The sequence below is a fragment of the Chinchilla lanigera genome, unplaced genomic scaffold, assembly GCF_000276665.1.
Source record: "Chinchilla lanigera isolate Chin_1 unplaced genomic scaffold, ChiLan1.0 scaffold00093, whole genome shotgun sequence".
Lineage (NCBI taxonomy): Eukaryota > Metazoa > Chordata > Mammalia > Rodentia > Chinchillidae > Chinchilla > Chinchilla lanigera.
In genome coordinates this window covers 7,278,923-7,306,807 of record NW_004955494.1, presented here as the reverse complement: position 1 = coordinate 7,306,807, position 27,885 = coordinate 7,278,923, and the positions used below count along the sequence as shown (strand labels likewise).

The 27,885-nt window shown below is 37.4% G+C and overlaps 1 protein-coding gene across 1 annotated transcript in view; it reads right to left on the bottom strand.

Moving 5' to 3' along the window:
- Positions 1-509: 509 nt before the first annotated feature.
- Positions 510-27,885, bottom strand: part of Cnot4 (CCR4-NOT transcription complex, subunit 4) — a gene marked incomplete at its 3' end in the record, with an annotated part of 115,938 nt that continues 88,562 nt past the window's right edge. Inside the window, 2 exon segments of the mRNA XM_005405477.2 lie at positions 510-1,896; positions 2,576-2,788. Coding sequence (XP_005405534.1) covers positions 1,595-1,896; positions 2,576-2,788 — 515 coding nt within the window.

Sequence of the window (27,885 nt, the reverse complement as noted above, 5' to 3'; positions counted from 1 at the left end):
ATGTACAAACCACACAGATCAGGACCCTGGAAGACAATATTCAAGATCTACCCTCTTCCGGTCAGTGGTGTGATCTCTCTACACCATTCCACTCTCCCTGAAATGGGCCATCATTAAGGCACAGTCACCTTCCTCAGTGTCTCCCCATCTGTCCCATCCTGGCACTCACATGGTAGGACGACCTGTGTTGCACACCGGCTGGCCCTCGTGCCAGGTCTCCTTAGCAGAACCAGCATCACGTCAGTCACCCATCCAGTGCTGCGCATGCAGCTTCTCCACTGGCAACGCCAGCAGCAGATAACTGAGGCTGGGAGAAGTGCGTGAGGACAAGACAGCAGTGACTGACAGCAAATGATCTTGTTTTGTTTTCCTAATTTCACCTTCTAAACCATCCTCCCTGTGGCCGAAGATGTGAAGCCAAATGGAAAAATGAGATGGCACTGGTCTCAAAATGTTTCCAGCTGGCACTCAATAGGCTAGAAAAACAAAAGCAAGAACCACCCAGGGGGTCATCATCAAGTTTTCTGTTTTATTTAAGGTTTTAGTTTTAATTCTGAAGAAAGAGGTACATTTCCTTGTTTTTAGTTTTAGCGTCAGGTTATACCAGGTTTCTGTTTTCTTTTCTCCTGTCTTCAATACTGCACAAACGTCCAGAAACTACAGGGTTAAGTAAAAGCTGCAGGCAAGGAGGTCAGAGAATTGCTCTTGTTGGTAATCAGATGGCCCCAGAGCAGTGCTATCTCAGAGTGCCCTCGTCAGGTGGATTTAAGGTCAAAGAAAAAAAAGATTCTGACAGAGGAGAAAGACTGAAGAAATCACTTACATCTCAGCTCTTACATTACGTATAGGTATTAAATCTGTGAGTACTTTTTTCTTTAAAACATTTGAGTTTACTTTAAATCTAAAGCCAAAATTTTTCTCCTTTAAAAAAAAATCACTTCTCCCCTCCTTATAAACTCCTTAGCAATAAGCCAGTTACTACTACAGATCAATTTATCTTTCCATCAACTTCTGATCAATTCTTTTGCTTACTCACACACTCAAGTCCTTCCCATCAACTTGACAAAATTAAAAAAATTAAATTAAAAGCATTTTTCCTGCAATAATGATAAGCTGAATACAAGATGGACGTGAGGACCACTGCCTTCCCCCATGCATTTAGCAATCTCATTTAAGTTAACCTGGTTTTCAAACTTCTGCAGTTGATAATGCATTTACTTGACCTTTCCTATAGATTAATCATCATTTTCTGCTAAGCAGATTATGTCATTATTATGCGCAACAGACAAACAGTAATTTTCTAAGTATGGAGACTGCCCTTTGATTTCTTTTTCCCTCTCCTTTTAAAAAAAGGCATTTTTAAGAAACATTCAACATTGTCACTCAAATGCTAGATCAAAAGAAACTTTTACAATTAAAAAAAAAGATGGTAATGACCCTGTGATCGCATTGCATCTGGGGGCAGGGAGAAAAAAAAATGATCAGGAACTGGATTCTTCAGAACGTAAGAGATGAGAAGGGAGCTGTAGGTGGGCTGAGAAGGAGAAAACAGGGTGGGACAAATCCTGCATTTTCTATTGGTTTCTCCTCTTGCCTAGTGGCGGTCCAGTGTGGAGCTCTGTAGAAGATCTGTGGGGGTTTTGCTGGGGGGTCTGAAGGCTGTCTGAAAGCCTGGGGGTGGGGAGTGGAAGCTGGAAGGATTTGAGGGAGGAGGGTAGGGATTCCAGCTGGCTCTGTGCAGAGGGATCTGTGTGCTGAAGGGGGCGCTGTGGTGGGTCTGTGACGGGGCAGCGCTGGGGCCGTCCATCTCTGTGAGGGCCTGCAGGGATTTTAGCCAGTGTGGAGGATTGTCGTCTTGAAGAGAGTCTAAACTGTTTCCTGAAGAGGCTGGAATACCTGCACAGGGAACAGAGAATGAGAAGGAAAACGGTAAGTCCGTACAGAAAGAGTAAAGGCATTTGTCAAACAAATGTAAAAGACAGAAGTGATTAATTTATCCAAGAAATGCAGAAATTATAATTTTAAATTTCTTCTAGAAAACACCTTTTAAATCTTATTTATCTTTTATCTACCCCCACCCCCAGCAAGGACCGAGATTTACTGTCACACAAACCCATGCCTCCTCTTCACTACAAGAGACTTATTCCCACTGTCACAGAGGCAGAAGGCAAGAAAATAACTTCCCAGAACGGAGTGACAGTATCTTCCCATTGTGCTTGCCTTTGTCTAACAGGGACACCTAATGAGACAACCTTATAATAGAGAGCTTTATAAAAAAGTGGAGTATGTTCCTAGAACGGCTCAGTCAGATGCTTTTGTACTTTGAGGCCTACAAAATACACTCATGCTGCCAGACATCAGCACTTATGTTGACCAAAAGGAGCAAGCAAGGCACCCGATGCCTCAGGACGCGAGGCTGACAGGTTCACCGAGACCCCAAGAAGGATGCAGGCCACCCCTCACTTGTGGCTTTGTGCAAAGGAACTGATGGTGAAGAGACCTCTGTTTTGATTGAGTCTGTGCTAAAAACCAAACTGATGGCCATGACTGGAGCTGAAGGGAGTGAGAAAGTTACCTGTGATGATCGCTGGGTCTGTCCAGCTGCCAGGGCTGTCCCAACTCACGCTGTCGGTGGTGGCAGTGTTGGACGGTGGTGCACTGTGGTTGGCGTTGGAGGGGGAGGAAGAATTGGGCAGTCCACCAAAGCTGATGTTAATGTTGGGTAGAAGTGCCCTTAGCCCGTCCTGCCATTCCTTCATATTTAAACTCTCTACAGAACTGCTGTTGTCTGGGAGATTTACCAACAAAAAAATGAAAGATAAAAAAAAAAAAAAAAGCTGATGTTAGAAACATATGTTGTTCTTTAGTGGTCACGTGGGAAAAGGCTTACTCTTTATTGAGCACTTAAAATGGGTTGTCGTAGCAAGATACCCTGAGTAGGATTTTTGCCTGTGAGCTCAAAGTCCTTGGAAGAAGGGAGGGGTAATTTGCTCCAGGATCAGGAGAGGGAGCCTCTTGTCTTTCTAGCCTCCTCACCGCTATGTGTGTACAAATCGATAATCCGGTTTAAAGACTCAATGTTCCAGAGCACAATCTAGTTCCAGCTACGTTATGAAGTTTTAGGGAGGCATTTAGTCAGCGGAGATAGGGTACACTATAAAAACGCAAGTCTGTAAAATTATAGGAATTTATTCCTGAACCCATTATATGGACGGGAAATTACTTTATGAAGAATAAACATAAAATAGATGAAAGAAAAATTAGTTCTCTTGACTGTAAAACTGGTAATGTTTCTCAGAAGAGAAAGCAATGAGGCAGCCTTGACTTTGAAAAGAGTATTTTCCCATTAATCACAAGGACCAAGGAGGGAGGAGCTAGGACACCTTTTGGATGGAGTAATTTCTACCAGCCTACTCTACTCTAACAGTTCTACAGTTATTCAACATCTGAGCCTTGCAGTCCTACAGCGTTCATGGTCTACTTATGAATAGTGCCACATGTAAGACACTATCAAAGCAAAAACATTTTATAAATTGTGACTACGCTAACTTGATCCACACAGTATACAGTATACCTAGCTGGCCTGGGGGCTAGGTAAAGTCTAACAGCTACTAAGAGTAACTGCTTTATTGGACATAGGAGCATGAATCAAATTATCAACTAGTTTTTGTGGGTTTTTTGGTGGGGCAGGGAGGCACAGAAAAATCTTTCTGGTTCTACAGAACTGGTTGACAATCCACACTGAGGACAACCATGGTGATGATGATGTTCTCTCTGGCTGAGTCTATATCATTCGGGAATTCAGAATTTTCTTTTTATAATTTTGCTTTGCATCACTCACTGATCTTTACCAAATAATATTAGGTTTCATCAAGTGAAAGATTTCACTCTATGAATCTTATTTATAAAAGGACAAAAAACTAAACTAAAGGAACGTCATCTCTGAATTTGACTAAGATGAAGGAAAGTACACCGCACAAACAAGAAAACAGAAGGGAAAACCAATCCCTCAAACCCACTTGCTTTTCCTAATCAATGCTATTTATTAAAAACCTTATCCTCCTTATAGGTACAGATTATTTTACATTTGCCTTGTGTTGTTTCACTTATAAGGAACTCAGAGTTAATTATTCCATTTGACTCTCACAAAAACCCTGTGAGGTAGGCAGAAGAGGAGTAAAAATCTGCATTTAATAGATAAAGGAGCTGGGTGTGGCGGCACATGCCTGTAATCCTAGCACTTGGAGGCTGAGGCAGGGGGACTGCCATTAGTTTAAGGCTAGCTTGGGCTATATAGTAAGTTCAAAGTCAGCCTGAATTACAGAAGGAGACACTGTCTCAAAAAAAAAAAAAAAAAAAAAAAAAAAAAAAAAAAAGATAAAGGAAAAGACTCAATAATAATCTGCCCAAGTTCACAGAATTCACCTTTGACAACTTGAACTCAGACACTGAGAGTTGTATTTTTAAAAAACGATACCAACACCTCTCTCTTGATTTACTTAATTTTTAAAAAACAGATCAAATACTTAAGGGAAAACCTAGGTGCCTCTGAGAACCACAATGAAAAGGAGACAAGAAAGAAACAAGAAGCATTGCAGATATGACCACCGCCATGATTGCAGGACAGTAAAACACTGTGCCGAAAAGAACAGATTGCACTTTGCAGCCAGGAAAAAAATCTTATCAAGAATATATGTACCAACTCCCTACCATGAATGTAATCATCATGTACTATAAAAGTTTTTAAAAAGAAAGGGTCAGAGAAAGGAAAGAGCTAAATCCTCATCAGAACAGCTCATCTCAGTTCAGCCTCACCTGCTCCTTTACCTGTCTACTCCCACTGCCTCTGACCCAAAGTCCTTTTGGCTGTCGGCTTCTAGTAATACTTTCCCTGAAATATATACTTCAGGGTTTATGGTTTTTAGTTTCTTTGTTGTTGTTGCTGCAGTGCTGGAGATGAACTCAAGGCCTGGCACATTAGTGCTCAACCACTGAGCTACTCTCGTAGCCCTGTAGCAGTCTGGCTATGTTCATCACTGCTGACACACTGTACACTGCATTACTCTGTAGGGAGCTATCTCATGCATTGTGGGATGGTTAGCAACACTGTGGACCTCTACTCACTAGATACACCAGGAATACTAAGCCCCCAACTGTGATAACCAAAACCACGTTTAGACATTGGGGGAGGCTGTCCCCCAGTGAAAACCACTGACACAAAGTAAGGTGACTCTCCACTTCAATATACTTTCACCTTCAAATAGTACCACTGACTCAACCTGACATAACTTTGCTTCTTATTTATATAAGACTTCACACTGGGCCAACCAGAAGCAGTGGCACATGCATATAATTCTAGCACTCAGGAGGCCAAGGCAGGAGGATTGCTCAGAGTTCAAAGCCAACCTGAGATATATAGTGAGTTCAAAGACAGTCTGAACTACAACGCAAGACCTTGTTTAAAAAAAAGAAAAAAAGATTTCACACTGGGAATTCAATATGTGCAAGTCAGTAAGTCCAACAGAGAAAGCATTGGGTAGAAACTTGCAGATGGGTTCAATCCTGAACAACGAACTTATTGGTACACTTTCCCAGAAGCCAAGATGGGGGATTTCTGACTTGCCAGTACCTGGCCCTGAACAGAACAGTCTTCATAGGAAATTAGGGCTAACATCTATCGTTTTCTCAGAGGTACTGTCTGGTCAATGTAATTAACAAGTCTTCTTCTCACCAAAACATTACAAAGACAAAATATGGAAAAGCAAACTTTCCAGAAAGACTTGAAAAGACCAAGCAAAGTACAATGAAAAACCAAGCTACTGAACACATTTTATATTAAATTTATTTTTAAAGTATATAATCAGTATAATACGTTAGAGAAGGACTGTTTATTGGTAAGATGTTTGAATATTTTGTGTTAACAAAGCCCATTTAACTTATATATGTTCAACAAAACATTAGTTTTCAGTTCTGAACAATTTGAGAGTAGGAGGGAAGGTGAAGTTGTTTGCAGTACTTTTATTTTTGGCATAGAACTCAAAGACATACCACTTAAAGTATGTTCAAGATACCATACACCATACTCTCATATTCTCTTGCATAAAAAGTATCAGTAAGCATGTAGTTTACCTGGCTCAGGAAGTCTTTTCATTGAAGAGGATACTATGGTTAAATCATGCCAGCTTGCTGGTGGCCTAATACTTAACCCCTAATAAGTTGATTATTACACACTAAGGAAATTTATAAAGCCTAGTTTTTAGCAACAACAAAAAGTCAGTATAAAATGTATGTGTTACAGCTACGAAGCTAAAAGGCAAAGCGAGTCTTTTTTGAGTGCTGCAAGACTGCAAGGAGCATAAAGGCACTTTATGACCCTGTTCAGTGAAGGAACCATACTGGTGGGCAGTCACAGTAGCATTCACGGAGTACTTGTTTTAGTTACTACCTATGCCCCCTTCAACCTGAAAATCTCACAACAGGCTGAGACTATCTTTGGTATCTCTATGTAACACCAGACTAGTCCAACTACTACTAGAAAGTACAAAGACATAAGCAATGACTACACATTTAAATTATGTTCTGACATCAGAACACACTGCCTGTGGAGAATTTCATAAAACAGGAAATAGCAGTGGCTTGGGCAAGTGCACACAAGGTAGTGGTCAGATGGTTTCTTTCTGGTCTTCGGATTAACTGTAATATGTTCATTATTATGAAATGCATAACTACAGACAGCAAAATGTAGACAAACCTGCTCCTTACAATAAACTGGGTCTGGTCGCCAGCCAGTGAGTTTTTCCTGTTTGCACAAAATCTTCACAGGAAAGAATGGAGGAAGTTGAAGGGCAGGGCACTAAGACAATGTATCCCCCTGCCCTATTTTAAGTATTAGGGTAAAGTGTAAGATTCCATTTGAAAAATAAGATCTGCTTCTCATAGGGTGAAGATGCAGATGTCTGTATAATGACAACATGGTGAGATAAAACACACTTCAGACAAGCCCTGAAACAAAACACTATTCTGTATGTTTTTTTCCACTAACACATTTTGGGACCATCAAATCAGGATATTATACCTTCATAGAATTCTCGCCTGTACCCTCCTCAAGGTCTCTTCATTAAACATTAAACACACGAACCTTATTAATAACTAATCTAGCTTGATGCATCTAAATTCACAAATCCAAAGTCTACAGTTTTTATGTTTGAGTAGAGGCAGCAGACTCACACACTGGCCCTAATCCTTAGGTTTCCACTGCAGACTGAACTACTTGGGACCCAAAACCTTGTATTTTGTGTTACGTTGCTCCATGACAGTGATCACTTCCTGATATTCCTAAAAGGCCACGCTGTGCTGTAGTTGTTACACCATAACCAATGGCTACTCCAGAAAGCCTGAATCTAGATGATCTTGTTTTTTCCCAAAAGCTTCTTTCTTCCTTGTCCTCACTTTTACTCCTTACAGTTCAAGACCAAAGACGACTCCTACTTCTTACATTTTTAGCAGGAACCGGCCATCCTAGCTTCTGTACTTGAGGCCTCCTTGGCTACCCTACTCTGTTTTCTCCTTTTAGTTCCCACCACTTCGGGGTTGGAGCCTGTCTCCATCAGTATACATTTGAGAAAGCCCAAATGCCTTCAAACTTCAACAGCAAGTTCAGGTGACTCAAATATATGAATTATGCTACGATGAACTTGGAAGAGCCGGCAAATTTGTCATATTAGAACTTCAAAGAAAATCTGTGTCTGTTATACTTTAGGACAACCACAAAAATCATTCCAATTTAGTAACTACAATGTGCAGAGAAAATGACTGCGAATAAATGCTTGCAGACAGACATTACAAAACAGGTTTACGAGAAAATGTTTCTCTGGGCATTATCCTGTTACTCGAGTGCAATGGTAAGAGTTCATACTAGAATTTCTAGGATTATGCTTATTATAAAGCAAGACAGACCAGTGCTTCAGAGCAGATAAATTTGCTAGGGAACAGACGTTTTGAGAGTTTCATAGGTCTGAAAATAAAATTTAGGATAAGTCAAAAAATTTAAGAATTTAAATTTAACTAAGTAATAGGAAAAACTAGTCCAAATTTGTTCACACTAGAAGGAAGTAGAAATGACATAAATAGAAAAATCTGGATCAGCTAAATATGATTTGTGCTTTCTGGGCTCTATTTCCTGTCATTCTCCGTAACTAGAATGCTTTACTGATCTCTTCAATTAATTTTTATTCACTCTCCCAAAATCTATCTTTTTTCTTTCACCCAGATCATTTAAATGACAGTGCTTATGGCCCAACCAACACTCATTTGGCTATAGCGCAGTGCTTTAGAAAGTCTATGTTCCTTAAGATAGCTGGAGACGTGAAGGTCTGACTGGAGAAATGCTGAACAGTGCTTTTCCCTAACAAAACCTGTTTACAATGCTATGCACAAATGGCTCTCTTCAAAATGATGTAAATTCTGAAATGAGGAAGACGTTTTAAAGCCCAGAAAGTTTCTCTGCCTGTAAACCGAGGGAAAAAAACACCAAGATGATGTTTTTAATAGTGTTTTGCAATAACAAGACACAAGGGAATATACGTTTAAAAAATCCAATGCATCAATGTTGTTTAAATATGGAATGCTTTTAAAAAAAATTTTTATTTTTTTGGTACTGGGAATTGAACTCAAGACTTCACGCTTGCCAGGCAGGTGCTGTTCTGCTGAACTATATCCCTGGCCGCAAAAGCAAGTATTTCGATATTATGTGTACAGGACAGTAATCAAGGTCTATAGTGCACAGTTTACCCTATTCCTATTCTAAACTCTATTCATTCACTCACCACTTTATACACTTGACTTTAGAACTAATAATCCAGTAAATTAAGTAGTAGCTTCATTTACAAATGAGGCAGCTGAGGAGGCTAGGCTCTGATGGTTTAAAATATCTGTCCAAGATTATTGAGTTAAAAAAATGTCAAGGTCAGTAATCAAAAGCAGCCTAACTCCAAAGCACTGGTTCTTGCAAAGTGGACTACAAACCAGTTCTTGTCCTGGTAGGACTCACCACTCATAGGAGGGGAGGGCAGATGCACTGAAGTAACTAAAGCACGTGCCAGTAAATGTTAAGCTACAGCGAACAAAGTCCCCTGAGCATAAACAAGGAGATGGTCCATTCTGCACTCTGCATGGAGGCTCACCAGTGACCAGGGAAGCATCAGAGGGAGAAAAGCCCAAACAGAAGAGGGGAAAGGGCATTCCATAAAAAACAGAGGGTGGTACAGACAGCAGTCATCAAAGGAAGTAGGCACATTTCAAAATACAAGCAGATGTGTTTGCATAATGTGCTTTTCTGTGTGTGCTAGAATGTTCCTACAAGAATCTACAAATCTGTTTTGGAGGAAAATCAGATCATGTGATAACAGGAAGATGTTTAGATGACTGTTTCTTTTTTTTTTTTTTTTGGTTTTGGTTTTTTTCCGGTACCGGGAACCGAACTCACGACCTTGCGCTTGCCAGGCAGGCGCTTTTGCCGCTGAGCTAAACCCCCAGCCCCTTAGATGACTGTTTCATGAAGAATTTAGGGAAGCAGAATTTAAGGGGAAAAATAGGGAGAAAATACGTCTGAAAGATGTCTATGTGTAAAGCTATATATAAAATGAGAAAAAAAGTAAACTTAAAATTTAACAAAAATGATACACACATTCTTATACTCATCCCCAAGCAGATCAGAGGGAATCTGAATCAGAAAATGTAACAGACCAAAAATGAAGGCTTCTCTCTCCCCATTTAAAAAAGCTATAAAGCCTGAAATAAGCAGCTTCGAAGAAACATAAGAGGTGAGCACAAAATTGAGCTCTGGCTATGAGCACCTCCTTATGCAGAGATCCAAGGACGGCCACAGCAGCCTCAAATCAGGTACAGATCACCAGCACGTTCAAAGAACACACAGCTGCAGACATGGAGGACATTAGCCACCCTGACAGCTCCTGAGGTCTAAATCTGCTGTAAGAACATGAACCTGATAAAATCCCTTACTGACATCTATCTGTCTTCTAACAGAGAGCAGGCTGGCTACAGTCAAAATACAAATGCTAAGAGAATTTAGCATCATTTTCGGACTTACAGGAGTAAAGAATAATTAGACTTGACTTTTTGGGTGATGGATCTATTTTTCCAACTGCCACAGTGTACTGTAACTATTTGTTTATGTGTTACTTCTTTCCTCCAACACTCATAATTCAGCCGCTTAGTAAACAGAACCAGAACATGAACATCACTACGTACTTATTATTTCCTTAATGAACAGCTCTGAGCATTTGCTTCACGGTAGGGTCTCACTATGTCATTCACGCTCGCCTTGAATTTGCTTATGTAGCCCAGGCTGGCCTCAAACTCATGGCGATCCTCCTGCCTCAGGCTCTCCAGTGCTGGGATTACAGGTGTGCAACAGCATGCCTACTTGTTTCAAGTTGTTTTTTTGTTGTTGTTCTTTTGAGACAGGGTCTTGTTATGCAGTTCAGGCTGCCCTTGAGCTCACTTTGTAGCCTGGGCTAGACTCGAACTTGAAATGATCCTCCTGCCTCAGCCTCTCAAGTGCTGGGATTACAGGCGTGCACCACCATGCCTGGCTTATTGTTCCAAGGTTCTTAAAGAATATAATTTTTAAAAAATTGTCAGAGGAAGGGCTGGGCAGTCCCCCACGGCTATAGTGATTCACAGGCGATAGAAGATCCTAAAACATATCATTCTAGCTATGCTATACTATTGCTAATCAGAAAATGAGAAGAAACTGAAAGAAAGTACTTCTACAGGAAGAATCTGATGGGAATAGATCTGAAAGAAAGCTTTAAAAATGTGGATACAAGTATACAAACCTACCTGTATATGAGGGTATCATAATCCTTAGATTAAAATCATAATCCATAATAATCTGAGTCACATGAAAAATAGTGAGTGCGAGAAAATTTTAAAAGGCTCCTGCTCAGCCAGATGCTATAATAAAAAGCCTTGATAAGAGACAACATAGTCCTCTATTCCTTTTACTTCCATTTGCATACAGAAAATCATGATCTTCTTACCAAAGGGAAAGACAAAACAACAGGCAAAGGGAAGAATGAGGAGAGGTGCAAAGTCAGTTAAAGAGCATCTGCATATCTCTCTAGGTGCAAAATGAATTGTATCCCAGGGCATTAGCCCTCCCAGAGGAGGCCACAGTACTACTGTTAAGAGTCTTGTCAGAAGCAGAGGAAGTGGCACACTTTAGAAACTACCCGCTCAGGATTTGTTCTTGTGGACTCTGACACAGACTAGAGGCTAAATGATTCCTTAGAAATGAGTATGATAGGTTTATTCATCACGGGTTTTTGTTTTGTTTGTGGAACTGGCAATTAAACACAGACCTTGTTCACACCAGGCAGGCTCTATAACTGGGGTACACGTTCCCAGCCCTTTTTATAAATATTTTGAGACACAGACTTGCTAAATTGCCTCAAACTTGCAATCCTCCTGCCTCAGCCACTGGAGTGACTGGGATTGCAGGTGTGTGCTGTGTGCCCAGCCTATCAACCACTGTTCTATCCACTTTTGTTTGGGGGCATTTCTCTGCAAATAATATTTGGTATTTTAGCTAGGTCCTTGGCTCACTTCCAATTGAAATATACAAAAATATTAAACTTTCATTCTGAAATTGAAATACACACAAAAAAATTAAAATTTTTTTGAAATTGAACAGGTTGCTTCTATTGACAACTGTCTTCTGTTGGAAATATCCCCCTTCTACAACCTGGGGTGCACTTCCTCTCAGCGTCTGCTGCCTGCTGAGCTACAGACTTCATAGCTGGCTCTTCTCCCATCTCACTGACACATCAATCCAAGAAAGAATGGAATAGAGTGATCAATGAGAACTAAAATGAATTTTCATAAAGATCCAAGCATATGAAAGTAATTTATTCTTTGGATGTGAGAAGTGTAATACATCTTGAATTCAGCAGTTTTTGCTAAGTTCTCTGATGATTTCCCTTTGCTATAAGATGGTAAGTATAACATGGACGGCAACCATGTTCAGATGAATTTACACAGAACTTGGGACACTGCTTCAGTCTTAAAAGTCTGTGTGATGCTACTTCATTAATGTCTCACTCTGCTTTTTACTATACTTAACAAAACCCACGAAGTTCACTTAAATATGCAAATAGGCCAATTCTATAGACAACAGAATCAATAATGGAAGCTACATCTGTTTTTAAACTAGAATTCTGACATTCTTCTTACAAACATTCACAATATCATCAATAACATTTATTTACCACATAAAATCAAATCACATAAAATAGAAACTCAGATTTTAAAAAATGCATTACGAAATTATAAGACAGAACAAATCTAACAAGTAGTATATATGGAGAAAGGGCTAGTGGTTTTGATCTAACAGGCTATTATCTGATAAAACCACAGGCTAACAAAATTTATAAAAAGGTGACCCTAAGAACATGTAGCTAGATATGCAGTGTATAAATTAGCAATGGTATGGCTCTGTGCAAATCACAAATGATAGCCAGTTTGAGCCACTTATAAATGAGTTCCCTCATTTATAAGAGATTAATATCCATTTTACAAGATATTATAAAAGGATTCTATAAACATAAAAAGAGTAAGTATTAGTATGAAGAATGGTTTTAGTGAAAAAGTAGACTATCTGATCACATGTGATTGTATTCAAGTGTGAGCTTCATATTTTAAGAAAGGTTCTATCAAATCAAAACACATACAAAGGAGACCTAGACTACAGGGATGACTGTCCATCTTGTTACACAAGGAATGACTGAAAGAAATGAGGCTGTCTGAGGTATATCCAGAATTTATTAATACTAGACAAGCAGTAACTGCCTTCATATATTTGACAAACTATATTCAAGAGGCACAAATGGGAAAAGATTAGAAGATTTTGGTTTATCTATAAGAAAAAATTCTTAACAATTACAAATTGTACTTAAGAACTTCCTACCTAGCCAAACACCATGTTCCTAAAACAGCTCACCAGCAGAGTTCTAGAAAAACAGGTATTTTGCAGAGGTTTTCTGAATTGTATATTTTTCGAAGTTATTAATATTTTTATATATAGATTTGTGAATATCACAAAAAGGAATAGGATGCCAAGAAAAATGTTATTAGTTAAGATTTTTAAAGAGTTGGGAAAATAACAAAAAGCCAAGAGCTGATGTTACTGGGTTCAGAGGTGAAAAGCACAGAAGAAATGGAATAATCATGTAACTGGGGGCTGTGGGAGAAATCTTACCACTGAACACAACAGAACTAAGAGCTAAGTTTTAACTCATATGCAGTGAACTCAGATACTTTTCAGAAGTCTGTTAACAAAAAGCATTCCTTGCAGACCTCCAGAAACAGCATCACCCTCTTGACCATCATTTTCCATTTAATGAACATTCCGTGAATATTTATTCTGCAGTGTTTTCTACAGATTCTAAACAGCCACCTTGTTCAGCTTGGTTTTCTGTTTCTTTACTTGGTTAGTAGAGGTTGGACATTCCAAATAAAGTCAACGATAGTTTTTGACTTTTTAGTGCCAATAAAATATTTTTATTGGGGTGTAAGTTTATCTTCAGGCTTGGATTCAGATGAAAGTATTTTGCTGTCTTTGCAGCAATGCTGATGATTATGTCATAATTTTCCAAATTAAAAGATTTTAAAACTGTCTGAGTTATTTAAAACATCAAAACCATTTTTTACAGTATTTTGATTACACAGCCACTTTTATTTCAACAATGAAAACATCAGTGTCACCTTTTTTAAAAAAGATGGCTTCTATCAGTGTTATTATCTTAAGTGTTTAAATGAAAATTACAAAATCCAATGAGCTTTATGTTTAGAAAGTATTTTTTTACACACTAAAATGATTTGTTTTGGTAAAACATTTCAGAAAATAATATAACTTTCCCATTATTTTAAATTAAAACTTACTAAAACAGGTATGGCTATAGTCACGGTAATAAACAATTCCAATACAACAAACCAATCATACATCTTTACAAATTCTTTCTCATTGTATATGTTACCTAAACCAAGAGATACTTGTTAAAGCTTATTTTGAGGTTAGTTTTTAAAGTAAATGTTTTCCAAAGCAAACATGAATTTATTGGAATTTAGCTATATGAAACATTTGACTTAAGGCGGAGGGTGGAGAAAACAGTATTACTGAGTGAAAAGAGGTGATCTGAAAAAGCTAAGATCGTACAATCCCAAATATAAGACCCCAGGAAAAGCGAAATGATGGAGACAGTATAAAGATTCGCAGCTGTCAGAGGCAGAGTGGGGAGGAGGGATGAACAGGCAGGGCACAGAGGCTTTTCAGAACCCCAGTGTCATCTAAGGATTCTGAGGTATATCCAGAACCCTGATAATGTGCCAGCTGCATCAACTGTAGCACTCTAGGGGGGATGCAGACAACGAAGCAGACCACGAATGTGTCAGGGCACAAGTGCATGGGAAATTGCTGTCCCTCGTTCAGTTCTGCCATGAACCTAAAACAGCTCTATAAGACAAAGTACTTTTATAAAGGACTGTTGCGTCTGTTCTATATCCTTATTATTTATTCATATACTAAGGTAAATGAAAACTTTTTCACTTCCAATTTTCAAACAATGCCTCAATTTTAAAAGGAGTTACAATTCAACTCTGGAGAAACTCTTCAAAGTTACAGACAGTGTGCTGGTGTTGACTACAACCATGTTTACGCTACACAGTTGTAAACATTAAACTCATTATTTTGTACACATGCATGCACACCTGTACACACGCACACATGCACAGAGTCAGGCCTAACAACACATTCTCCCAAGACCTACAAAAGATGATACTCCTGTGAGGATAGCATTTTAAAAGATTCTGATGAATTCAAAGACTTATATGCTCACCAGCTGTCCACTAAGGGGCCTTCGTTTAAAATCATTTAAAATATATATTTAAATGTTCATCCTTAGCTAGGATTTATTATAGTTGAATTTGGAACAGATTGCCAGAGATGGTCTTGACAGAACCAATTCTCAGTCAATGTTGAATCTTACTGCAAAAGAAGGAAAGCAGGAAGGAAAGAGGGAAGGAAGATTAGATGAATACATTTTTAAATATAAGTAAGTCAGAAACTGTAACTCTTACTCAGATACCCTGGAGCTTTACACAGAACTAGAATTAACATTTCACTACAGAAAATTCTACTAAAATCATGTTTATTTCTAAAACTGAATTTTAATCATTCATTCAAAATGTCAAATATTACAATGTTAGAACACTGATGCAGCTTTTTTTTTCTTTTCCTTTGGAGATAAGGTCTCGCTATGTAGTTCAGGCTGGCCTTGAACTATGTAGCCTAGGCTGGCCTCAAACTCACAGTAATCCTCTTGCTTCAGCCTCCAGAGCATTGGGATTATAGGTCTGCACCACCATGCCTGGCTTACTGATTCAGCTTTAACAGTACAGTGCTCTAAAACTATCTGTTTAAATGTGTTGTTTTGATGTGTTGTGTTTAAAACTGAGCAAAGAAAGAGGAATAAAGAATATGATCACTTAAAAACCAAAAGCCAATTTGGAAATAAGCTAGAAGTCTAGTAGAATAGTTTCCAAGGAGATACAAGGTCTAGTGGCCATAGTAATTGTGGAGTGAACAAAGTACCATGGTTGAGAGAATTCTCTCCCTTGATAAGAAACAATTCAGGCCTGTCTGGGATCTAGCAGAAAAGATTAAGATACAGCTGTGACCTCCCTGCTAATTGTTGTAAATTATGTGGAAAAAGAAATAATTTCTTCTTTGTCCAAAGAAGGAAAAAGAAAATAGATAGACAAGTACAAGCTACCAGAAAAAGTCTTATGGTAACCAAGAATTAAAACCTGAGGGGCTGCTTTAAAATAAAGGGCTTTGTGCTCACTTGGAGAATAAACTTGTGCTTATTTCAGTGATATATCTCTTTCCAATTAAACAATACCTGCAATTTAACATATAGTTAAGGTCTTAAAGGGTTTTCATCTTGTAGGACAGACTAGACCAAAATGTATGATGGGTTACACCAACCTATCTGGGAACTAGAAGTCTACAGTGAGGTTTATTAATGAACAATTTGGAACCAAAACAGAAACATACCTCCTAGCAAATCTTACTCTAAATAGATAACAGGGTAGTAGGTCATACAGATCAGCAACCCATAATACCACAGTGTGTGTGTGTGTGTGTGTGTGTGTGTGTGTGTGTGTGTACATGAGTGTATGTTGCTGCAGAAGGAACCAAGAGCTTTGCACATACTAGGCAAGTGCCATAATCATGAACCTGAATACAAACTAATACTTTTAATAGAAAAAAAAGGAAAATTGGCATATAGCACAATACTCAGTTTAAGGCCAATGGGAAAGCTTCTTATTGGCTGATGAGGGCACAACTCAGGGCTTCCTTTACCTCTGGTTGGCTACTGAACTGATCACTGTAATAAAGGAAAAAATAATTTCAGTATGTAAGACTTCTTGTGAATGCCAACACATAACATACGGATCAAAAGATCCCAATAAAGCTCCATGTTCTACTCCAAGGCTGATAACAGAGTACAAATGCTAGTACAGTCCTTAAGACACGATCTTGCCGTAACAGAAAACAGGACTAGACTATCAATTTGACTAGAGTCAGCTTTCTTGACTTTCTTCTTGGAGATGGTGATGGTAATATCACCTTTAAGTCCTTGTGGAGCTTTCCCTGTTCCGGTGTGCTGAAAATAACTTCCTTGATTGGAAAACAATCAGCAGATATGATATCATCCTACATGGTGTAGCACAGGGTAGCTCTTTCTCAAAGACAAGTTAGTGCAACTAAAAGACATCTTGGTACTGTCACTCCAAGAAGTTATTCATTTTTAAGAAATTTTGTTTAACACTAGCGATGCCAGTAATCTAGTGGTTACTGCATGTTGATTAAGTCAGTGCTTTTTGCTACTACAGATAAATCCTGGGTGAGTCACATTCTACCTCTGTTTTACTACCTTACTTCTGAGACTGAAATAATGCAATTGAGTCTACATGAAGAGTACTTACTTACAAGGTTACAATTTTTTTCCCTTCCTAAATTTACTCTAAGACACTGGGCCACATTTAACGTAACTTACAGGATCTGTGATAACAGCTGCCAGACCAGGGACACGGATAGCCTTCAATTCATTAGTTGCACTGATTCACAGGTGAAAGCCCTTGGCTTGGGAAAACCATTGTAACAAAATATAAGACACAATGATGTTTACAGAAGGGATACACCCTGAATCTTAACAGTTCTTTGCTCTACTGAGTTACATGTGTAAGAGCAAATTCATGTGGTGACAGCTGGGAGAACTCTATAAATTGTGGTTAGAATATGACTAGAGACACACCACAATCTTTCTCAACCTTATCATCACTATAATTATTTGATGGTCAAAAAGTTAAAAAGCTCTATCAGAGCTCTCGAGTGGCATGATTCCATCAATACAATCATTTTTTCTTAATTATGTCCTCCATAGGTTTTCCCAAAATGTGACATGGGATGGGTATGCTTAGGAGAGTGGAATTTGATGAAAAAAAGTTATGAACTACAGTACTGATTCAGAAAAAAAAAAAAGATATGATCAGGGTGACCAAATATGATCAGGGTGACCCTACTATATTTAAATAATCAGTTGCCTTAAAGAAAAAAAAATTGAGGACCGTATAAAAATACAGCATTGATTGTGAACATGAATTAATCAAAATCAGCAGGAATAAATCATAAGAAGCCACAAAAAATGACCTGAGCCATTTTCCTCTGCTATATTCACTAAGTGGAGGACTTAACTGAAAACTACTTTACATAAACAACCACACACAAGCACACACAACACATTCACCCACATATGCAAAAACAGAATCAGTCTTATAGTTCTAAGCAAATTTTTTCTGGCTAAGCAAACCCTTTTTTATATAATGCTCATTAAGTATTACAAAGACACACTACCCCACTTCAAAACTCTTCAGTGTTGTTTAAACATTTTTATCTACTCAGCAAAGCCAATCCCCTAAGGGTCTCCTGCTTAGAGCTCTGCTGTTTTTACGGGAGGGGAGGTATAAATATTGTTGGATCTACAAGTTTAAATTGAGTATTTTAACGTTTACCATTTATCTTTCAGATTACTAAGTAAAATATTGAGTCTATATGCAGTTATTACCACACAGCTCTAGCAAGGAAAAGGCCCAAATATTCACAGGTTTTTTTATTCTACTCTTAATTGAAACAATTGAAGGTTAGTACTTGGGCCAGTGAACTGGACGTTTTCAAATACGTGATTCTATTTTATGTGAATTCTAACTCTATATATTAAAAAAAGTAGGTTGTCTTATTGTTTGGTTTTTTTTTGAGAGAGCATCCCATTATAGTTCAAGCTGGCCTTGAACTACCTGGCTCAGTCTAGCCTTGAACTCTCAGAGATCCTCCTGCCTCAGCTCCCTGACTGCTGGGATTATGGGTGTACAACCACCATGCCCAGCAGTACTGGGAATTTTAAAGGCCTTATAAACTATATGGGTGGAAAAGGTTTTGGGGTGCTGCTTTAAGGTCTGTTTTAACAACACAACAGTGAGCATGAGTACTAAACAGGAGCTGGAATATCAAAACTTTGTTGTAAGCCCAGTATGTTCCAGGGTCAGCTTAGAGTTTCCAGGAACCTATAGAATAAAGGGCTAAGACAGGAAATTCAACAGTTACCTTAGAAAATGTGTTAAAGGGGAAACTGGAAGGAATGAACTGGATCTCAAGGTCAACAGTTTCAAGCTGTTTTTTTAACTTTTGGATACTTCAAACCAATTCTCAAGTGGCTTAAATTACTTAGGTGTACTCCATAGACGTAAACTAGATTTGTGTATAACTCAAACCCAAGGTAGATGCTGTAAAAGACCATAAAACATAATGAACTCTTAGTGATCTCCTTTGTGGGTCTTTAACTGCCAAGAATGATTCTTTAGAAAGAGCACCTTAGTAGCTGTAAAATGGTATAACCAACAAGGTATGGTGTCTAGAATACTCATGGAAGCAAATCACCAACAAGCAAGGAGGCCAAGGAGCAAAGGCTTAACAACCAATGGCTTCACAAATGCAATATTCTTGGGCAATGATTAATAATTTGAAACATCATCATTTTCAAATGTCCCAGTTGATATTTCAATGGATACACATGGAAACAACAGTGAATTTTAAAACATTTAGTGTCAGGAAACTAAAGTTACTTCCAAACTAGAGTACTGGCTATTAATGAGATAAGGAGAAAAAAATACAGTATTTTCATTTGTGCTCTACTGTATCTCCAGCAAATTTTCTTGAAGGTTACATCCTAAGTACACAAAATATAAGGACTAAGGGCAGATTAGTCCAATAACTTGTAGTTTTATTTATTCACACAGTACAGTCTCCTGGGGGGGGAAATCAAAGAAATATTTTTATTACCTACTATAGTAAAATTCTTAATTTTTCTCAACCTTTCATCAATATACTGCTTTTAATCCTAACTGACATATAAATGAAGCAGAATAGCCTAATATTTGTACAAAGAGATCCTTTCCCTTTGTAAGTGGAAAGCCTAGGGGGTTGGTAGTGGAACTTTTTACTTTGCTTATGAGACTGGGACAAGGTAGCTGACCTCTAATGTGGATTCCTCAACTGCCAGACTCATCATACCCCACACTTAACTCTGGCTTGTCTTGCACGTCGTAAGTAACATTCCACCAATCCCTTGTACTCACTGGGTTACTCACACCTGTCTCATCTCATGTTTGACTTTTCCCAGTCCCTCCTCAGCAGTCTGCCTCCATGTCTTCCCAACATGCCTTGCGGAAGGAAGTTTGCCCTGGATCATCTCAATTTATAGGAGTCCCCCTAGCAATAGCATGGTTTCTATAATTCTCCTTGACTGACCTAATTTCACAACGAGACTGGAGGACAATGGGGGTAAGAGCAGAAGCCCTACAGGGTTACTAAAGCTTGCCTTCTTTCAGTGTTATCATCCTTTCTCTGTTCCTTCCCCATCCGGCCCACAGGCCCATCATTCGCAACAAGAGGTCAACACACTGTCCACAGTCTCCTTATCGGTCCTTCCTTTAACAACACTAACCTCTTCTCAGTCTTCAACAAACCTAGGCATTAAACTTCTTTCCAAATCATTCCCACCACTGGTTCTCAGGGAACAGTCTTAGTATACTCTTCTTGATGAGCTGTTTTAACACTGTCTCCTTGAATATCTTTATGTCCCTGTCCTCTTCACCTTCTAATTAAACCTTTGGTGTTTGCCTTTTCCACACTTGTTGCTTTGTGTTAAGTAGGAGGAACATACAAAACCACACATATGCATACTAAAAATTTCTAAATGGACTCATATCTTTACACAGCAATTACTTTACTTCAGATACACTGAAAAGTTTATTCTCAAGGATTTACTGTTGGTTTTATGGTATTGGGGACAGAACCCCCAGGTGCTCTAACACTGAGCATTTTGTAAGTTGCCTAGGCTGTATTCAAACCTGTGATCCAAAGTACATCTCTTTAAAAAGCTACAATTAAGTTACCTCTTTCTCAAAACCCTATAGTTCTCTCTCCCTATCACATCAAGACTAAACTCTTCTTCCTAATTTTCAAGGCATTATATACCTAGCTTGCCAGTAGGCCTACGTAGAGCACCTCCACCGAGTGTATCTCCCTAGGCTCCTGCCCTCCCAACCCTTTCAGAACCTACTAATAGCTGGCTTTAGCCAGTGATTCAACCCTTTCACTTTAGGTACAGATTTTCCCGTTCTCATCTAATTTTAAGTCATCTTAGTCCCACAGTTTCATTCATGAAGCCTCTCCCTGTATCAGCTTACAATGACTTCCTTCTTTCTGTAAGTGCTACCTTTATTTTCGTACTGGTATGCTATCTGATTTGCTCACTGAACATTACAAGTGTGGAGCCCCAAAGATACTACTGTCAGTTATCTAGTTCTGGGAGGTACACTGTAGGTACTAATTCAGAGAGAGCCACACACTGCTAAGAGCAGAACGATAGCTAACACCAGATAATTTGACTATGCCAGTTTTGTAAGACATATATTATATAATTAAAAAGAAAAACTTACTGTATTTATAAACATATGATATCCATCTACTAAAACTAATTAAGCAGACTTGGGAAACTTCATAAAGAAACTCAAACTCTTATCTAGCAACACAGAAAAACATGTCCCCAAGCTTCTATGTCTATATAAATAACACAGTAGTCTTCACGTAGGATTTCAATGCCTGTAGCAACATTTTTGTGTGTGTACTTCCTATGAACCTGTGTCACAGAAGAAGAAAGGTGTTTGGAATACTATACAAATGGGAGCCACACCAGTAAAAATGTGCACAGAGGGGCTGGGGATTTAGCTCAGCAGCACAGCGCCTGCCTGGCAAGTGTAAGGTCGTGAGTTCGATTCCCGGTACTGGAAAAAAAACAAAACAAAAAAAAATGTGCACAGAAAAGATGCGTTAAAGTTGTTCTCTTTAAAGGAAACATATATAGAAGGCTCTACTTAATTCCTAGAATGTTAGGAGTGAAAGACATGAGTATGTATGTGTGCATGTGTGTGTGTGTGTGTGTGTACACATATATATATGTTCTCCTATTAAGATTTTCTCACTTCCCTCCAAATTATCACATATTTTAAAATGTGAAGCACATTTAATTCCTTGTTGCCAATGCAAGAGCAGTTACTGAGAGATGAATAATGAAATGAGCTGGACTAGTATGACTGTTCTTGTGATTAATATGTATCAAGAACTGATCTCATTTTTTTTAAAAAAGTGAAAAAGAACTACCACTAGATTGTTCACCTTGATGATAAGTTCTGTATTTTATTCAGTCTTGCAGCCCTCAACATCTAGCTCAGGTCACTAAACAAAAAAAGTACTATACTCAGATATTTAATGAATACTTTGTTGAAATAAAGGGAAAACATACAAAAATACCACGTGGAAAACCAAGTAACAGTAGAACAAGAAGGAAAGGATCATTAATTAAAAATGTTTTCTAATGAAATCCTTAAAAAATACATTAAGGAGGCACTTGACATCATGTAACTAAAATCATTCAGCCAGGAATCTGTTTCCTATAATGGCACTAAAAACATTTCAAGGCAGCAGTCCTTGACCCTTTTATTTTTTCCTGAGGTAGGGAAAATGTTGCCAAACCCTTTACAAATCTAGTAACTATGGATCTTCTCCCCCAGAAAAATAAAATGGACATATGTACACGCACACAAATCCACAATGTTGTATGTACCTTCAAAGAGTTCTGGACTCCAGGTTAAAAATTCCCGTGTTAAGGAAATGACTAGTCACTTTTTAAAGGTTAAGTATGCAGAAGTCTGTAAAATTTCCCTGTGAAAGGTGAGTCATGCAGGAATTTATCAAAAACCAACCAGAAACTTCATAGAATTTCTCATTCTTTACTAATATTTGGTTACAACTTACTTGCTACATGAAATGGGGCTTTGGTGTAAAATCATGGCTGTGAAGACTTCTACAAAACCATATTAAATGAAATATTAAGTGAGCCAAAAGGTGAAGTCTTACAAAGTTTGGAAATTACACAGTGAATCAAAAGATCATTTTAGCCATTCTCTGTCAACATGGAGAATTTGGAGACTTCATTTCCTAAGAAGCAGTTCTCTAATCCAGGGTATGCCTGGAAGTAGGGAGAAAGGAGAAGTAGGCAGGATACTGCCTTGGGAAATCTACTCAGGACTATGGCCAAGTCTGGGCAAACTTACAGTTTTCTGCACAAATTATGAATGAGAAAGATCAGAAAAGAAGCTTTGTTTAACAGGTGTACCTGTCAACACCAAATGAGCTAGCCAGATGCTATGGCTTTGTAAGAAGAATCAGGCAATGGAAGGCTTACACTGAAAGTGGGAGTACATCATTACAATGAGGCAAAGTTTACAACAGTGCCCAGGGGCCTCAGCCCCCCAGGAGACAGCAGTTAAGCCTGGGCCTTTTAATGAGAAAATGAAAACTGTAAGTAAATTAACCTATAATTAAAGGCTGATGCTTAATAATCTATAATCTACTGGCATTTTCTAAATCAGTGATTTTCTGGTAACGTCTTAAAATCACTTCTAAGTGGAAATTAGAGATACAAATGCTGAATTTTAAAGAATATAACTTAAGTGACTGATTAGCTGCTTCTGCAGCCTCAGTCAACCAAATCTAATGATATTTGAGGACAAATTTTATTTTACCCCACTATTCCCTGGGATAAAGCCTTGTTGCACGCTACCTAACAGAAAGTAGTTAGATTTTATAGGGACGTTATCTTGCAAACTCCAATTCTAATATAACATTAACATCATCTCCTAATGAGGTATTTTTATTATTATTTTAAATATCTAGGGTTCTTTTTGGTATTCATAACACTCTTGTAATATTTCTTTCTTTTTTTTTAAACAAATTAAGGCATACCTTTTTATCACAATTGTTTTTTTAAAAATCTCAAGAGGAGGTCTGGCTTTCCCTTTCTTCCCAGGTACTGCTTCACTTAGAATATGCTCATGCTTCCTAAATCAGCTTTCACTTTATTTTCTTTTATTATCATTTTTAAAACTATTTCAAGAAATTTAGTATTATCAAAAAACATCTTACATTATGTTCTAATAAAGTACTCCACTATTGTCTACATAACTAAAGTCATCTATTACAACTCACGTGGCCTAATTTCAGAGGACACTCAATCTCTTTTCTTCTGCTTAGTCTCATTATGATCACATACTTATAGTCTTGTCAGTACATTTCAGTTATTAAACAATGAAATTTCCAAACATATCCCACCAAACTACTGTTTGTTCCATAAAAATGTTTTTACTATGGCTGCTATTCACATACAATGTTTACCCCATGTTCAAGTTTCTGATAAATTTACTAGAAGTTGAAATCCTGTTTTTTGAGGCATTTCCTGGTATACTAGGCAGTGCATTAGAAGAGATTATACTGCATTTAGGCCATAATAATTATCTTTTAACCACCTATGCATAATTAACAACCATTCAAAAAGAAAGTGCAAATGTGCAAATGAGAGAAAACAGAACAGTTTCTACACATGTAATGCATTATATAGGATATCAATCTAGGCAGCTAAAATCAAGCGCTGATAACATCCTTTTGAGCATTAAATGACACCAATTTTGTTTTATATATATTCTTTCTTCTCAAATATTCAAAGAATGCAATAAACATTATCTTCTTAATTGTCAAAATTTTTAGGAGATATTACCATTTTTTCACAAATCAGAAAACAAAGAACTATTATTACCTTTGTATATTTTCAGTAATAGAGCCAAAACAAGAACAGTTCTATCTAATCTCATCTGGGATCTTAATTAGTACTATAAGTTTATTTGTATGAGTTAAAAATAGTATCACTCATAAGAAACAATGCCAAAATTATGCTAATAAATTATGTTAAAGGCCTAATGAAATACTTTAGCAACTATGAGGTAACACACTAGTTGTAGGCATGAGGAACGTTTATATTGGCTCTTTTGGGTGTATACATTAAATGCAAAATCAGAAAGGAATCATGCAAAATCCGGTTGCCCATGCAAGCACCCCAGAGTCTAATCCTCTCCTCTCAGTTCTGTTGTCAGGCCACAGTAGTGTGGAGACTTGTAGGCTGCTGTCCTTGTTGTAATGAATGGGAAGAGGCTGACAGTGGCATGGTCGAAACCTTCACCTCTTCTTCCCCTGTGGAAAAGTCAGTCATGGTCTAGTTATGGGTGACTAGATTTGTTAACAGTCCCTTTAAAAATGACTTCAATATTTGGAATATTGATACATATATAAAATACATGCTTAATGGTTGGAATCTGGGTGTGAAACAAGACACGAATTTTAACATATAAACTTATCAAGTATGTAGAAAGTAGTTACACTCTAAACACACCCTTTTTTAAAATTATGTTAAAACTATGTTAGAGATAAGATCAAATATAATAGATTTAGATTACAAATATACTACAAAAAAAAAAAAAAAGACCAGGAAAGCCATTCTTTTCCAAGCCAATTGGACCGCTTATAAATATAGACACTGCTAATGGTAAATAATATTTTGTGAAAAAATTAAAGCGATTTGAGTGAAAAATTGATTTTTAAAAGAGAAAAATAAATACATGTCTTAAAAGTATAGGTTATACACTAGGAAAAATGAAATTATATATAAATATTAACTTAGTATGTTAACATATAACATCTGAAAATTTCATGCTTACTTGTGAAGTAACTAGAAAATAATAAAACACTAACAACAATGATCCAATTGACTGAAAGCAAGATGACTACTTCTAGGTCAGAGACCTATATATGAATGAACTCAGTTCTCCTAATATAATTGAGTATTATTTTACCACAAGTGAACTATTTCCCATGTGACTCAAAATTTAATTAAGTCACTTGGAAAATAATAAAGAAACAAAGAAACTTTAAGAAAAATTTCGTTTTATAAGTAATGCAAATTAATAAAAACATGGAAAAAATCCTAAGCCTGAACAATTTCAAGTATTTTTTAAGTATATGTTGAAACAACAACGCTTACAGACTTAAACTTACTACTGTTTCCTTTACAATTTTTAGCATTATGGAATAAAAACATTTTGGCAAAGAGTTCTTTAAAAAATCTGCAAAATTACATTTGGAAAGATAGCTTAACTGACACAGTGCAGAAAAGGAGTCTTTCAATCAACAAACAGGTTATTTCATAGTTTTTCAGAAAACCAGCAAAGTTCCTATAAACTCGAAATATAAAGCAATGAGGTTGTGTAAAGCAAATTTTTGACTTGGTGACATCATGTACTAATGAGGGCTAAGCAAAGACTGATTTTCATCCAATTAATAAACACTCTACTTTGTTTTTATGTGTGTACTATAGCCATATCCCTGAACTTGGCTGGTACGTCTTATGAATAGATCCTACTGATAAAAAGAGACTTCCAAGTATGTGAGAGCAGAAATCAACTACAATGGGAAGAAAGCCAAGTTAAAGCACATGCCAGTGATCTTCAATTGTGAAGGAGAACATGAGTGTTGTAGTGCAAAAAGTGATTTTGAGGTCTGAGTTCTTATGCTAGTTGTACTGTTAATTGAATGTGTGGCCCTTAACAAATTATTTGGATTTACAACTGGCCACTAATCAAAGTTTTGTCCCAATATTATTTATTTCAAAAATCTTTCTAAAAGCAAACCAGACGTGCAGCCCAGAAAATGCTGCTAAAGAGCTTTCACTTAATTAAGAAAATAATTATTTTTAAACACAAACATGTTTTCAATTACACAAAGGAAACAGGAGCCCAATTTCTGTCAAACCTCTGGCAACTGTTCTTCCCATGATAGATTTCAGATATCTGTTTTTAATAATTAACTAAACAAATCAAAACAAAATGTCAATATAAATAGGTAATAAAAAGACATGATATCTGTGTGATATATAGGTGGCTGCCACCTTTGATTTGACTTCTGTAGTTCTCTATATATGCTATTCCCAGTATAGAATTAGTTTAGAATAGTTAGGTAAATGTTAAAGTAGCAGGTTCCATTGAAACAATACGTAGTCTCCATTACTGAAGTGTTTAGTCAATAGCTGCCCTGTGTAAGGTACCATGATAATCAGTGGAGAATACGAAGTTGATTCCCTTTCAATAGTTCAACTCAAGTACTACTGAGTTACAACTAGAGACAGAAAAGGCAGGTATTCCCCCAGTTATTAAACTCCTTCAGATTAAATGCAATTAAGTTGTATATAGTTTTCCAGATTTTTCTCTCTGTCATTTCTAATAATTACTGAAAATTCTAAATCATCTGGCTACAATTATAAAACTATTCTAAGGACTGCTGACATAGTTTCTTGAGGTACCTGTCAATTATTTAAACATATGATAGAATTCTGGTGATTTTAAATATTCTGGCATATTAAAACTGAAATTTCCCTAGCCATCAAAAGCCTTAAAAATAATCTAACAGTAAGCTTAACAAAAAGTCACCATTTAAGTACCAAGCAAATATGCATAATTCAAAATTGAAAATCTGAAATAACAAACTCCCCCACCCAACGTCAAACAACCCTGATTCAGAACCTAAAGTAGGTGACTTAATTTTTAGCACATCTGAAAAAAAAGTTCTTAATGCTCTATAGTTGGGTATATGGTAAAAGTTAACAAAAACAAAAAAACCTTGCAAGGACAGAACTATAAAGCTACATTTAAAAAGTAACAAGGGCCGGGGATACAGCTCAGCAGCACAGTGCCTACCTGGCAAGTGTGAGGTCCTGAGTTCAACTTTCCAGTACCCCCAAAAACCAAAAAACATATTTTAGATAAACATTTCAAATAACTAAACAGAACAACTACACTCACTAATCAGTGACTTTTCATTCATTACCAGTGTGGCATTTCCAAAATACCTACTTACTTGCAACTTTTGGGTTAAAACTGCTCTTCAGTGCTAATGGACAACATGATGACTAAGAATTTGGAAGAACGCATAATTTATCAAATATGGCCAAGTAACAAGTCAAACAGAAGAACAAAGTGAAGACAGCTGAGAAGCAGAGTCTCGCATTAAGCCCGTGCTGTTCTGCCTCACCAGCAGATGCCTCATCTTCTCCTCCAACATCTCTCTACAATTTAAGCAGCATCTCTTGTTGCAGAAGGCAGTATGATTGAGTCTTAAGGTGATGACACTAATGCTTGCCTTAGCCTGCCTCCAGACATTTCCAACAACATAAAAGACCTACCTGGCTCTTTCCCTGCTGCTGACACAAACCCTCGACACCACCTTAAAAGATCAATTTCTAC